Source organism: Scleropages formosus, chromosome 3 (genome assembly GCF_900964775.1).
Source record: "Scleropages formosus chromosome 3, fSclFor1.1, whole genome shotgun sequence".
NCBI classification, from domain to species: Eukaryota; Metazoa; Chordata; class Actinopteri; order Osteoglossiformes; family Osteoglossidae; genus Scleropages; species Scleropages formosus.
In genome coordinates, this window is record NC_041808.1 from 39,591,092 (window position 1) to 39,605,968 (window position 14,877).

General features: G+C 41.0%; 1 protein-coding gene across 1 annotated transcript in view; it reads right to left on the bottom strand.

Moving 5' to 3' along the window:
* The window catches only part of LOC108933940 (uncharacterized), a 64,602-nt gene that overhangs the window by 3,557 nt on the left and 46,168 nt on the right, over window positions 1–14,877 (bottom strand). Inside the window, 15 exon segments of the mRNA XM_029250356.1 lie at window positions 916–1,230; window positions 1,529–1,846; window positions 2,786–3,100; window positions 3,399–3,716; window positions 4,656–4,970; window positions 5,269–5,586; window positions 6,526–6,840; window positions 7,139–7,456; window positions 8,396–8,710; window positions 9,009–9,326; window positions 10,266–10,580; window positions 10,879–11,196; window positions 12,136–12,450; window positions 12,749–13,066; window positions 14,006–14,326. Of these exon segments, the coding sequence (XP_029106189.1) occupies window positions 916–1,230; window positions 1,529–1,846; window positions 2,786–3,100; window positions 3,399–3,716; window positions 4,656–4,970; window positions 5,269–5,586; window positions 6,526–6,840; window positions 7,139–7,456; window positions 8,396–8,710; window positions 9,009–9,326; window positions 10,266–10,580; window positions 10,879–11,196; window positions 12,136–12,450; window positions 12,749–13,066; window positions 14,006–14,326 (4,752 nt within the window).

Below are 14,877 nucleotides of genomic sequence, written 5' to 3' on the forward strand. Positions count from 1 at the left end.
GGACTGGCGTCTCGTCCTGGGTGTGTCTCCTCCCCCTCCAGCCTTGTGCCCTGTGTTACCGCGTAGTCTCCGGTTCCCCGTGACCCCGTATAGGACAAGCGGTTCTGAAAATGTGTGTGTGTGTGTGTGTGTGTTTAGCAGATTCTTTTCTCGGAAGCCACTCCCAAAGAACACTATGTAGTGTTATCAGCCCACACCTCATTCACCCAAGGTAACTTACAGTGCAAAATACACTGCTTACAATGAATTACTCAACTCTACACGAGTGAAACACTGCCACTGTGTTACTCGCACACTATGGGTGACTTCGAACTTATTATTTCACAAAACAACAGGACAGGAAATCCGTCAACATGTTCACCACACAACGTACAGAGACAATACAAACAACTACTTTGGCCTAATTACTTTAGGGCTTTGTGCTTTACGTCTCATTTTAAGGTGTGTAAATTTGCCTAGAACATTTAGAAAATAAGAACACCACAAAAGCATGTTAATTTATATTTTGGGACCAGTACAGAACACCAAAAAGGAACTTCACACACTATTACGTGAAATATTGTCCCAAAAGCGCTCCATGGAGTAAGTAGCTCATTGATTAGTTAATTAAAAATTGGGTTTGAACAACTCGACAAAGACATCTGAAACACTACGAACAGGACAACACGGAGAAGACATTTGCAAAGTACACAAGGTACGCGAGGCAGGGTGTCTGCCGCACTGGGTGAACAGGAACCACATGAAATCTACATTTCCAAGCCCACTATGACTCCAATCAGTAGTTCTAAAGCACTAACTCTACATGACTTTCCCAAAAATCTTGCTTGTTACACCAGTACATCTTCTGACTGTGGTTCTTGCTCACCCACAAACTGCTGCACTACAATGTTACAGTAGGACATTCAAATGAATTACCATGTGATTTAGAAGTGCTTTTAGAGATAGGGCTCTCATAACTCTTCGAGAAGGATTGTGCAGCTGCACAACTGAACTGTGTGTCTTTGTCCCAGTCTTCTCTCGAGATGGTAAAGATGCTGGTGACAGAGTTGATGCTGCCAGTTGTCACTGGCTCACCAGTTAGGCCTTCTTCATACGGTCCTTCACCCTTCTTCCATGCAACATAGATGTCACTTTCAAAGGAGGCAGTCACCAGGCAGACCAACTTCAGCCATTTCTTAGCAATGTCCTTATCCTCTTGCACAAGAATGGAGACAACAGGTTTTGGAAAGTCTGAAAAAGGAAGAATAAATAAATGCAAATGTAAATGCAGAAGAATAAATAAATGTAAATATACCCTTCAACAAGATACTTAGACAGTAAATTGGCTCTACCAAACATATACAGCTGTATAAACCAGTAGAAATTGAAGTTACTTCCTATTATAAGCATAGGTGAACCACATAAAAGTATGAAAAAGTTTTCCATTTTTTTTTAGGTTTCTGCTGGTCTTTAAGTTTACGATTTTGTTTTTTCCCCATATGGAAACAATTTAATGAGCTGTTTAATGAACTGTCTTTAAGTCACTTACTTCCAGTTTTGGCTTTGATAGACTTTTTGACGCGAACACCGTTATTCTGCTTGACAGAGCATTCCACGGATTTTGCGGATTCCCACTCATCTGCTCTGATAGACAGGACACTGCTCCTCCTCAACGAATCAATTTGATGCTCTTTTGCTCCGGATTTTTCTTTGCCATCCACCGTCCAGTTAAAATTGGCTGCCTCAACATCTGTAACATTGCCCCCAGCGATCACACACTCCAGCACGGCCGTTTTGCTAAGGAACAGGTCTCTTGCTCTTGGATTTTTAAGAGTCACATCCAGGCAGGATTTTTCGGGCAATTGCACTGTGAAAGAGGACATAGAGTAAAAATGAGAGTCACAACAGGCTTGTGACTAAAAGGTTCCCATGGCCTACTCTGAGCTCACAGTCTCCATGGAAAGAGTCAACTCCTTGAGTGTGTGTGCAACAGTAGCTCTATGTGTTACATTTACATTACATTGTTTAGCAGATTCTTTTCTAGGAAGCCACTCCCAAAGAACACTATGTAGTGTTATCAGCCCACACCTCATTCACCCAAGGTAACTTACAGTGCAAAATACACTGCTTACAATGAATTACTCAACCCTACACGAGTGAAACACTGCCACTGTGTTACTCGCACACTATGGGTGACTTCGAACTTATTATTTCACAAAACAACAGGACAGGAAATCCGTCAACATGTTCACCACACAACGTACAGAGACAATACAAACAACTACTTTGGCCTAATTACTTTAGGGCTTTGTGCTTTATGTCTCATTTTAAGGTGTGTAAATTTGCCTAGAACATTTAGAAAATAAGAACACCACAAAAGCATGTTAATTTATATTTTGGGACCAGTACAGAACACCAAAAAGGAACTTCACACACTATTACGTGAAATATTGTCCCAAAAGCGCTCCATGGAGTAAGTAGCTCATTGATTAGTTAATTAAAAATTGGGTTTGAACAACTCGACAAAGACATCTGAAACACTACGAACAGGACAACACGGAGAAGACATTTGCAAAGTACACAAGGTACGCGAGGCAGGGTGTCTGCCGCACTGGGTGAACAGGAACCACATGAAATCTACATTTCCAAGCCCACTATGACTCCAATCAGTAGTTCTAAAGCACTAACTCTACATGACTTTCCCAAGAATCTTGCTTGTTACACCAGTACATCTTTTGACTGTGGTTCTTGCTCACCCACAAACTGCTGCACTACAATGTTACAGTAGGACATTCAAATGAATTACCATGTGATTTAGAAGTGCTTTTAGAGATAGGGCTCTCATAACTCTTCGAGAAGGATTGTGCAGCTGCACAACTGAACTGTGTGTCTTTGTCCCAGTCTTCTCTCGAGATGGTAAAGATGCTGGTGACAGAGTTGATGCTGCCAGTTGTCACTGGCTCACCAGTTAGGCCTTCTTCATACGGTCCTTCACCCTTCTTCCATGCAACATAGATGTCACTTTCAAAGGAGGCAGTCACCAGGCAGACCAACTTCAGCCATTTCTTAGCAATGTCCTTATCCTCTTGCACAAGAATGGAGACAACAGGTTTTGGAAAGTCTGAAAAAGGAAGAATAAATAAATGCAAATGTAAATGCAGAAGAATAAATAAATGTAAATATACCCTTCAACAAGATACTTAGACAGTAAATTGGCTCTACCAAACATATACAGCTGTATAAACCAGTAGAAATTGAAGTTACTTCCTATTATAAGCATAGGTGAACCACATAAAAGTATGAAAAAGTTTTCCATTTTTTTTTAGGTTTCTGCTGGTCTTTAAGTTTACGATTTTGTTTTTTCCCCATATGGAAACAATTTAATGAGCTGTTTAATGAACTGTCTTTAAGTCACTTACTTCCAGTTTTGGCTTTGATAGACTTTTTGACGCGAACACCGTTATTCTGCTTGACAGAGCATTCCACGGATTTTGCGGATTCCCACTCATCTGCTCTGATAGACAGGACACTGCTCCTCCTCAACGAATCAATTTGATGCTCTTTTGCTCCGGATTTTTCTTTGCCATCCACCGTCCAGTTAAAATTGGCTGCCTCAACATCTGTAACATTGCCCCCAGCGATCACACACTCCAGCACGGCCGTTTTGCTAAGGAACAGGTCTCTTGCTCTTGGATTTTTAAGAGTCACATCCAGGCAGGATTTTTCGGGCAATTGCACTGTGAAAGAGGACATAGAGTAAAAATGAGAGTCACAACAGGCTTGTGACTAAAAGGTTCCCATGGCCTACTCTGAGCTCACAGTCTCCATGGAAAGAGTCAGCTCCTTGAGTGTGTGTGCAACAGTAGCTCTATGTGTTACATTTACATTACATTGTTTAGCAGATTCTTTTCTAGGAAGCCACTCCCAAAGAACACTATGTAGTGTTATCAGCCCACACCTCATTCACCCAAGGTAACTTACAGTGCAAAATACACTGCTTACAATGAATTACTCAACCCTACACGAGTGAAACACTGCCACTGTGTTACTCGCACACTATGGGTGACTTCGAACTTATTATTTCACAAAACAACAGGACAGGAAATCCGTCAACATGTTCACCACACAACGTACAGAGACAATACAAACAACTACTTTGGCCTAATTACTTTAGGGCTTTGTGCTTTACGTCTCATTTTAAGGTGTGTAAATTTGCCTAGAACATTTAGAAAATAAGAACACCACAAAAGCATGTTAATTTATATTTTGGGACCAGTACAGAACACCAAAAAGGAACTTCACACACTATTACGTGAAATATTGTCCCAAAAGCGCTCCATGGAGTAAGTAGCTCATTGATTAGTTAATTAAAAATTGGGTTTGAACAACTCGACAAAGACATCTGAAACACTACGAACAGGACAACACGGAGAAGACATTTGCAAAGTACACAAGGTACGCGAGGCAGGGTGTCTGCCGCACTGGGTGAACAGGAACCACATGAAATCTACATTTCCAAGCCCACTATGACTCCAATCAGTAGTTCTAAAGCACTAACTCTACATGACTTTCCCAAGAATCTTGCTTGTTACACCAGTACATCTTTTGACTGTGGTTCTTGCTCACCCACAAACTGCTGCACTACAATGTTACAGTAGGACATTCAAATGAATTACCATGTGATTTAGAAGTGCTTTTAGAGATAGGGCTCTCATAACTCTTCGAGAAGGATTGTGCAGCTGCACAACTGAACTGTGTGTCTTTGTCCCAGTCTTCTCTCGAGATGGTAAAGATGCTGGTGACAGAGTTGATGCTGCCAGTTGTCACTGGCTCACCAGTTAGGCCTTCTTCATACGGTCCTTCACCCTTCTTCCATGCAACATAGATGTCACTTTCAAAGGAGGCAGTCACCAGGCAGACCAACTTCAGCCATTTCTTAGCAATGTCCTTATCCTCTTGCACAAGAATGGAGACAACAGGTTTTGGAAAGTCTGAAAAAGGAAGAATAAATAAATGCAAATGTAAATGCAGAAGAATAAATAAATGTAAATATACCCTTCAACAAGATACTTAGACAGTAAATTGGCTCTACCAAACATATACAGCTGTATAAACCAGTAGAAATTGAAGTTACTTCCTATTATAAGCATAGGTGAACCACATAAAAGTATGAAAAAGTTTTCCATTTTTTTTTAGGTTTCTGCTGGTCTTTAAGTTTACGATTTTGTTTTTTCCCCATATGGAAACAATTTAATGAGCTGTTTAATGAACTGTCTTTAAGTCACTTACTTCCAGTTTTGGCTTTGATAGACTTTTTGACGCGAACACCGTTATTCTGCTTGACAGAGCATTCCACGGATTTTGCGGATTCCCACTCAACTGCTCTGATAGACAGGACACTGCTCCTCCTCAACGAATCAATTTGATGCTCTTTTGCTCCGGATTTTTCTTTGCCATCCACCGTCCAGTTAAAATTGGCTGCCTCAACATCTGTAACATTGCCCCCAGCGATCACACACTCCAGCACGGCCGTTTTGCTAAGGAACAGGTCTCTTGCTCTTGGATTTTTAAGAGTCACATCCAGGCAGGATTTTTCGGGCAATTGCACTGTGAAAGAGGACATAGAGTAAAAATGAGAGTCACAACAGGCTTGTGACTAAAAGGTTCCCATGGCCTACTCTGAGCTCACAGTCTCCATGGAAAGAGTCAGCTCCTTGAGTGTGTGTGCAACAGTAGCTCTATGTGTTACATTAACATTACATTGTTTAGCAGATTCTTTTCTCGGAAGCCACTCCCAAAGAACACTATGTAGTGTTATCAGCCCACACCTCATTCACCCAAGGTAACTTACAGTGCGAAATACACTGCTTACAATGAATTACTCAACCCTACACGAGTGAAACACTGCCACTGTGTTACTCGCACACTATGGGTGACTTCGAACTTATTATTTCACAAAACAACAGGACAGGAAATCCGTCAACATGTTCACCACACAACGTACAGAGACAATACAAACAACTACTTTGGCCTAATTACTTTAGGGCTTTGTGCTTTACGTCTCATTTTAAGGTGTGTAAATTTGCCTAGAACATTTAGAAAATAAGAACACCACAAAAGCATGTTAATTTATATTTTGGGACCAGTACAGAACACCAAAAAGGAACTTCACACACTATTACGTGAAATATTGTCCCAAAAGCGCTCCATGGAGTAAGTAGCTCATTGATTAGTTAATTAAAAATTGGGTTTGAACAACTCGACAAAGACATCTGAAACACTACGAACAGGACAACACGGAGAAGACATTTGCAAAGTACACAAGGTACGCGAGGCAGGGTGTCTGCCGCACTGGGTGAACAGGAACCACATGAAATCTACATTTCCAAGCCCACTATGACTCCAATCAGTAGTTCTAAAGCACTAACTCTACATGACTTTCCCAAGAATCTTGCTTGTTACACCAGTACATCTTTTGACTGTGGTTCTTGCTCACCCACAAACTGCTGCACTACAATGTTACAGTAGGACATTCAAATGAATTACCATGTGATTTAGAAGTGCTTTTAGAGATAGGGCTCTCATAACTCTTCGAGAAGGATTGTGCAGCTGCACAACTGAACTGTGTGTCTTTGTCCCAGTCTTCTCTCGAGATGGTAAAGATGCTGGTGACAGAGTTGATGCTGCCAGTTGTCACTGGCTCACCAGTTAGGCCTTCTTCATACGGTCCTTCACCCTTCTTCCATGCAACATAGATGTCACTTTCAAAGGAGGCAGTCACCAGGCAGACCAACTTCAGCCATTTCTTAGCAATGTCCTTATCCTCTTGCACAAGAATGGAGACAACAGGTTTTGGAAAGTCTGAAAAAGGAAGAATAAATAAATGCAAATGTAAATGCAGAAGAATAAATAAATGTAAATATACCCTTCAACAAGATACTTAGACAGTAAATTGGCTCTACCAAACATATACAGCTGTATAAACCAGTAGAAATTGAAGTTACTTCCTATTATAAGCATAGGTGAACCACATAAAAGTATGAAAAAGTTTTCCATTTTTTTTTAGGTTTCTGCTGGTCTTTAAGTTTACGATTTTGTTTTTTCCCCATATGGAAACAATTTAATGAGCTGTTTAATGAACTGTCTTTAAGTCACTTACTTCCAGTTTTGGCTTTGATAGACTTTTTGACGCGAACACCGTTATTCTGCTTGACAGAGCATTCCACGGATTTTGCGGATTCCCACTCATCTGCTCTGATAGACAGGACACTGCTCCTCCTCAACGAATCAATTTGATGCTCTTTTGCTCCGGATTTTTCTTTGCCATCCACCGTCCAGTTAAAATTGGCTGCCTCAACATCTGTAACATTGCCCCCAGCGATCACACACTCCAGCACGGCCGTTTTGCTAAGGAACAGGTCTCTTGCTCTTGGATTTTTAAGAGTCACATCCAGGCAGGATTTTTCGGGCAATTGCACTGTGAAAGAGGACATAGAGTAAAAATGAGAGTCACAACAGGCTTGTGACTAAAAGGTTCCCATGGCCTACTCTGAGCTCACAGTCTCCATGGAAAGAGTCAGCTCCTTGAGTGTGTGTGCAACAGTAGCTCTATGTGTTACATTAACATTACATTGTTTAGCAGATTCTTTTCTCGGAAGCCACTCCCAAAGAACACTATGTAGTGTTATCAGCCCACACCTCATTCACCCAAGGTAACTTACAGTGCGAAATACACTGCTTACAATGAATTACTCAACCCTACACGAGTGAAACACTGCCACTGTGTTACTCGCACACTATGGGTGACTTCGAACTTATTATTTCACAAAACAACAGGACAGGAAATCCGTCAACATGTTCACCACACAACGTACAGAGACAATACAAACAACTACTTTGGCCTAATTACTTTAGGGCTTTGTGCTTTACGTCTCATTTTAAGGTGTGTAAATTTGCCTAGAACATTTAGAAAATAAGAACACCACAAAAGCATGTTAATTTATATTTTGGGACCAGTACAGAACACCAAAAAGGAACTTCACACACTATTACGTGAAATATTGTCCCAAAAGCGCTCCATGGAGTAAGTAGCTCATTGATTAGTTAATTAAAAATTGGGTTTGAACAACTCGACAAAGACATCTGAAACACTACGAACAGGACAACACGGAGAAGACATTTGCAAAGTACACAAGGTACGCGAGGCAGGGTGTCTGCCGCACTGGGTGAACAGGAACCACATGAAATCTACATTTCCAAGCCCACTATGACTCCAATCAGTAGTTCTAAAGCACTAACTCTACATGACTTTCCCAAGAATCTTGCTTGTTACACCAGTACATCTTTTGACTGTGGTTCTTGCTCACCCACAAACTGCTGCACTACAATGTTACAGTAGGACATTCAAATGAATTACCATGTGATTTAGAAGTGCTTTTAGAGATAGGGCTCTCATAACTCTTCGAGAAGGATTGTGCAGCTGCACAACTGAACTGTGTGTCTTTGTCCCAGTCTTCTCTCGAGATGGTAAAGATGCTGGTGACAGAGTTGATGCTGCCAGTTGTCACTGGCTCACCAGTTAGGCCTTCTTCATACGGTCCTTCACCCTTCTTCCATGCAACATAGATGTCACTTTCAAAGGAGGCAGTCACCAGGCAGACCAACTTCAGCCATTTCTTAGCAATGTCCTTATCCTCTTGCACAAGAATGGAGACAACAGGTTTTGGAAAGTCTGAAAAAGGAAGAATAAATAAATGCAAATGTAAATGCAGAAGAATAAATAAATGTAAATATACCCTTCAACAAGATACTTAGACAGTAAATTGGCTCTACCAAACATATACAGCTGTATAAACCAGTAGAAATTGAAGTTACTTCCTATTATAAGCATAGGTGAACCACATAAAAGTATGAAAAAGTTTTCCATTTTTTTTTAGGTTTCTGCTGGTCTTTAAGTTTACGATTTTGTTTTTTCCCCATATGGAAACAATTTAATGAGCTGTTTAATGAACTGTCTTTAAGTCACTTACTTCCAGTTTTGGCTTTGATAGACTTTTTGACGCGAACACCGTTATTCTGCTTGACAGAGCATTCCACGGATTTTGCGGATTCCCACTCATCTGCTCTGATAGACAGGACACTGCTCCTCCTCAACGAATCAATTTGATGCTCTTTTGCTCCGGATTTTTCTTTGCCATCCACCGTCCAGTTAAAATTGGCTGCCTCAACATCTGTAACATTGCCCCCAGCGATCACACACTCCAGCACGGCCGTTTTGCTAAGGAACAGGTCTCTTGCTCTTGGATTTTTAAGAGTCACATCCAGGCAGGATTTTTCGGGCAATTGCACTGTGAAAGAGGACATAGAGTAAAAATGAGAGTCACAACAGGCTTGTGACTAAAAGGTTCCCATGGCCTACTCTGAGCTCACAGTCTCCATGGAAAGAGTCAGCTCCTTGAGTGTGTGTGCAACAGTAGCTCTATGTGTTACATTTACATTACATTGTTTAGCAGATTCTTTTCTAGGAAGCCACTCCCAAAGAACACTATGTAGTGTTATCAGCCCACACCTCATTCACCCAAGGTAACTTACAGTGCGAAATACACTGCTTACAATGAATTACTCAACCCTACACGAGTGAAACACTGCCACTGTGTTACTCGCACACTATGGGTGACTTCGAACTTATTATTTCACAAAACAACAGGACAGGAAATCCGTCAACATGTTCACCACACAACGTACAGAGACAATACAAACAACTACTTTGGCCTAATTACTTTAGGGCTTTGTGCTTTACGTCTCATTTTAAGGTGTGTAAATTTGCCTAGAACATTTAGAAAATAAGAACACCACAAAAGCATGTTAATTTATATTTTGGGACCAGTACAGAACACCAAAAAGGAACTTCACACACTATTACGTGAAATATTGTCCCAAAAGCGCTCCATGGAGTAAGTAGCTCATTGATTAGTTAATTAAAAATTGGGTTTGAACAACTCGACAAAGACATCTGAAACACTACGAACAGGACAACACGGAGAAGACATTTGCAAAGTACACAAGGTACGCGAGGCAGGGTGTCTGCCGCACTGGGTGAACAGGAACCACATGAAATCTACATTTCCAAGCCCACTATGACTCCAATCAGTAGTTCTAAAGCACTAACTCTACATGACTTTCCCAAGAATCTTGCTTGTTACACCAGTACATCTTTTGACTGTGGTTCTTGCTCACCCACAAACTGCTGCACTACAATGTTACAGTAGGACATTCAAATGAATTACCATGTGATTTAGAAGTGCTTTTAGAGATAGGGCTCTCATAACTCTTCGAGAAGGATTGTGCAGCTGCACAACTGAACTGTGTGTCTTTGTCCCAGTCTTCTCTCGAGATGGTAAAGATGCTGGTGACAGAGTTGATGCTGCCAGTTGTCACTGGCTCACCAGTTAGGCCTTCTTCATACGGTCCTTCACCCTTCTTCCATGCAACATAGATGTCACTTTCAAAGGAGGCAGTCACCAGGCAGACCAACTTCAGCCATTTCTTAGCAATGTCCTTATCCTCTTGCACAAGAATGGAGACAACAGGTTTTGGAAAGTCTGAAAAAGGAAGAATAAATAAATGCAAATGTAAATGCAGAAGAATAAATAAATGTAAATATACCCTTCAACAAGATACTTAGACAGTAAATTGGCTCTACCAAACATATACAGCTGTATAAACCAGTAGAAATTGAAGTTACTTCCTATTATAAGCATAGGTGAACCACATAAAAGTATGAAAAAGTTTTCCATTTTTTTTTAGGTTTCTGCTGGTCTTTAAGTTTACGATTTTGTTTTTTCCCCATATGGAAACAATTTAATGAGCTGTTTAATGAACTGTCTTTAAGTCACTTACTTCCAGTTTTGGCTTTGATAGACTTTTTGACGCGAACACCGTTATTCTGCTTGACAGAGCATTCCACGGATTTTGCGGATTCCCACTCATCTGCTCTGATAGACAGGACACTGCTCCTCCTCAGCGAATCAATTTGATGCTCTTTTGCTCCGGATTTTTCTTTACCATCCACCGTCCAGTTAAAATTGGCTGCCTCAACATCTGTAACATTTCCCCCAGCGATCACACACTCCAGCACGGCCGTTTTGCTAAGGAACAGGTCTCTTGCTCTTGGATTTTTAAGAGTCACATCCAGGCAGGATTTTTCGGGTAATTGCACTGTGAAAGAGGACATAGAGTAAAAATGAGAGTCACAACAGGCTTGTGACTAAAAGGTTCCCATGGCCTACTCTGAGCTCACAGTCTCCATGGAAAGAGTCAGCTCCTTGAGTGTGTGTGCAACAGTAGCTCTATGTGTTACATTTACATTACATTGTTTAGCAGATTCTTTTCTAGGAAGCCACTCCCAAAGAACACTATGTAGTGTTATCAGCCCACACCTCATTCACCCAAGGTAACTTACAGTGCGAAATACACTGCTTACAATGAATTACTCAACCCTACACGAGTGAAACACTGCCACTGTGTTACTTGCACACTATGGGTGACTTCGAACTTATTATTTCACAAAACAACAGGACAGGAAATCCGTCAACATGTTCACCACACAACGTACAGAGACAATACAAACAACTACTTTGGCCTAATTACTTTAGGGCTTTGTGCTTTACGTCTCATTTTAAGGCGTGTAAATTTGCCTAGAACATTTAGAAAATAAGAACACCACAAAAGCATGTTAATTTATATTTTGGGACCAGTACAGAACACCAAAAAGGAACTTCACACACTATTACGTGAAATATTGTCCCAAAAGCGCTCCATGGAGTAAGTAGCTCATTGATTAGTTAATTAAAAATTGGGTTTGAACAACTCGACAAAGACATCTGAAACACTACGAACAGGACAACACGGAGAAGACATTTGCAAAGTACACAAGGTACGCGAGGCAGGGTGTCTGCCGCACTGGGTGAACAGGAACCACATGAAATCTACATTTCCAAGCCCACTATGACTCCAATCAGTAGTTCTAAAGCACTAACTCTACATGACTTTCCCAAGAATCTTGCTTGTTACACCAGTACATCTTTTGACTGTGGTTCTTGCTCACCCACAAACTGCTGCACTACAATGTTACAGTAGGACATTCAAATGAATTACCATGTGATTTAGAAGTGCTTTTAGAGATAGGGCTCTCATAACTCTTCGAGAAGGATTGTGCAGCTGCACAACTGAACTGTGTGTCTTTGTCCCAGTCTTCTCTCGAGATGGTAAAGATGCTGGTGACAGAGTTGATGCTGCCAGTTGTCACTGGCTCACCAGTTAGGCCTTCTTCATACGGTCCTTCACCCTTCTTCCATGCAACATAGATGTCACTTTCAAAGGAGGCAGTCACCAGGCAGACCAACTTCAGCCATTTCTTAGCAATGTCCTTATCCTCTTGCACAAGAATGGAGACAACAGGTTTTGGAAAGTCTGAAAAAGGAAGAATAAATAAATGCAAATGTAAATGCAGAAGAATAAATAAATGTAAATATACCCTTCAACAAGATACTTATACAGTAAATTGGCTCTACCAAACATATACAGCTGTATAAACCAGTAGAAATTGAAGTTACTTCCTATTATAAGCATAGGTGAACCACATAAAAGTATGAAAAAGTTTTCCATTTTTTTTTAGGTTTCTGCTGGTCTTTAAGTTTACGATTTTGTTTTTTCCCCATATGGAAACAATTTAATGAGCTGTTTAATGAACTGTCTTTAAGTCACTTACTTCCAGTTTTGGCTTTGATAGACTTTTTGACGCGAACACCGTTATTCTGCTTGACAGAGCATTCCACGGATTTTGCGGATTCCCACTCATTTGCTCTGATAGACAGGACACTGCTCCTCCTCAACGAATCAATTTGATGCTCTTTTGCTCCGGATTTTTCTTTACCATCCACCATCCAGTTAAAATTGGCTGCCTTAACATCTGCAACATTTCCCCCAGCGATCACACACTCCAGCACGGCCGTTTTGCTAAGGAACAGGTCTCTTGCTCTTGGATTTTTAAGAGTCACATCCAGGCAGGATTTTTCGGGCAATTGCACTGTGAAAGAGGACATAGAGTAAAAATGAGAGTCACAACAGGCTTGTGACTAAAAGGTTCCCATGGCCTACTCTGAGCTCACAGTCTCCATGGAAAGAGTCAGCTCCTTGAGTGTGTGTGCAACAGTAGCTCTATGTGTTACATTTACATTACATTGTTTAGCAGATTCTTTTCTAGGAAGCCACTCCCAAAGAACACTATGTAGTGTTATCAGCCCACACCTCATTCACCCAAGGTAACTTACAGTGCGAAATACACTGCTTACAATGAATTACTCAACCCTACACGAGTGAAACACTGCCACTGTGTTACTCGCACACTATGGGTGACTTCGAACTTATTATTTCACAAAACAACAGGACAGGAAATCCGTCAACATGTTCACCACACAACGTACAGAGACAATACAAACAACTACTTTGGCCTAATTACTTTAGGGCTTTGTGCTTTACGTCTCATTTTAAGGTGTGTAAATTTGCCTAGAACATTTAGAAAATAAGAACACCACAAAAGCATGTTAATTTATATTTTGGGACCAGTACAGAACACCAAAAAGGAACTTCACACACTATTACGTGAAATATTGTCCCAAAAGCGCTCCATGGAGTAAGTAGCTCATTGATTAGTTAATTAAAAATTGGGTTTGAACAACTCGACAAAGACATCTGAAACACTACGAACAGGACAACACGGAGAAGACATTTGCAAAGTACACAAGGTACGCGAGGCAGGGTGTCTGCCGCACTGGGTGAACAGGAACCACATGAAATCTACATTTCCAAGCCCACTATGACTCCAATCAGTAGTTCTAAAGCACTAACTCTACATGACTTTCCCAAGAATCTTGCTTGTTACACCAGTACATCTTTTGACTGTGGTTCTTGCTCACCCACAAACTGCTGCACTACAATGTTACAGTAGGACATTCAAATGAATTACCATGTGATTTAGAAGTGCTTTTAGAGATAGGGCTCTCATAACTCTTCGAGAAGGATTGTGCAGCTGCACAACTGAACTGTGTGCCTTTGTCCCAGTCATCTCTTGAGATGGTAAAGATGCTGGTGACAGAGTTAGTGCTGCCAGTTGTCACTGGCTCAGTAGTTAGGCCTTCTTCATATGGTCCTCCACCCTTCTTCCACGCAACATAGATGTCACTTTCAAAGGAGACAGTCACCAGGCAGACCAATTGCAACCACTTCTTGTCACTTCTTGTCATGTTTTGATCCCGTGGAAAAATAGAGACATCAACATTCGAAAAGTCTGTAACGAGAGGTTGATAGACAAACACATAGGATGATAAATAGGTGAAAAAACAAATGTCTTTGATAAACAGATTAATATTTTTTCCTTTTCCTGTCCACATTTATTTGTAGTGAATTCTTTCGTTTTGTATTATCGGCTATTTTTAGTTAGGAGGCATGTATTAACGATGCAAATGATACAGGAAGAATACACACACACACATGTTTTCAGAACTGCTTGTCCCATTATGGGGTCGCAGAGAACCGGAGCCTACCCGGTAATACAGGGCGTAAGGCCGGAGGGGGAGGGGACACACCCAGGACGGGACGCCAGTCCATCGCAAGGTACCCCAAGGGGGACTTGAATCTCAGACCCACTGGAGAGCAGGACTGTGGTCCAACCCACTGCACCACAGCACCCCCGGATCCAGGAAGAATAAATAAATGTAAATGCACCCTTCATCAAAATACTTATTAATTAGCTCTAACAAATACATACAGCTCTATAAATCAGTAGAAATTAAAGTCACTTGATATTATAAGGGGAAAGAATAGTTGAACCACATAAAA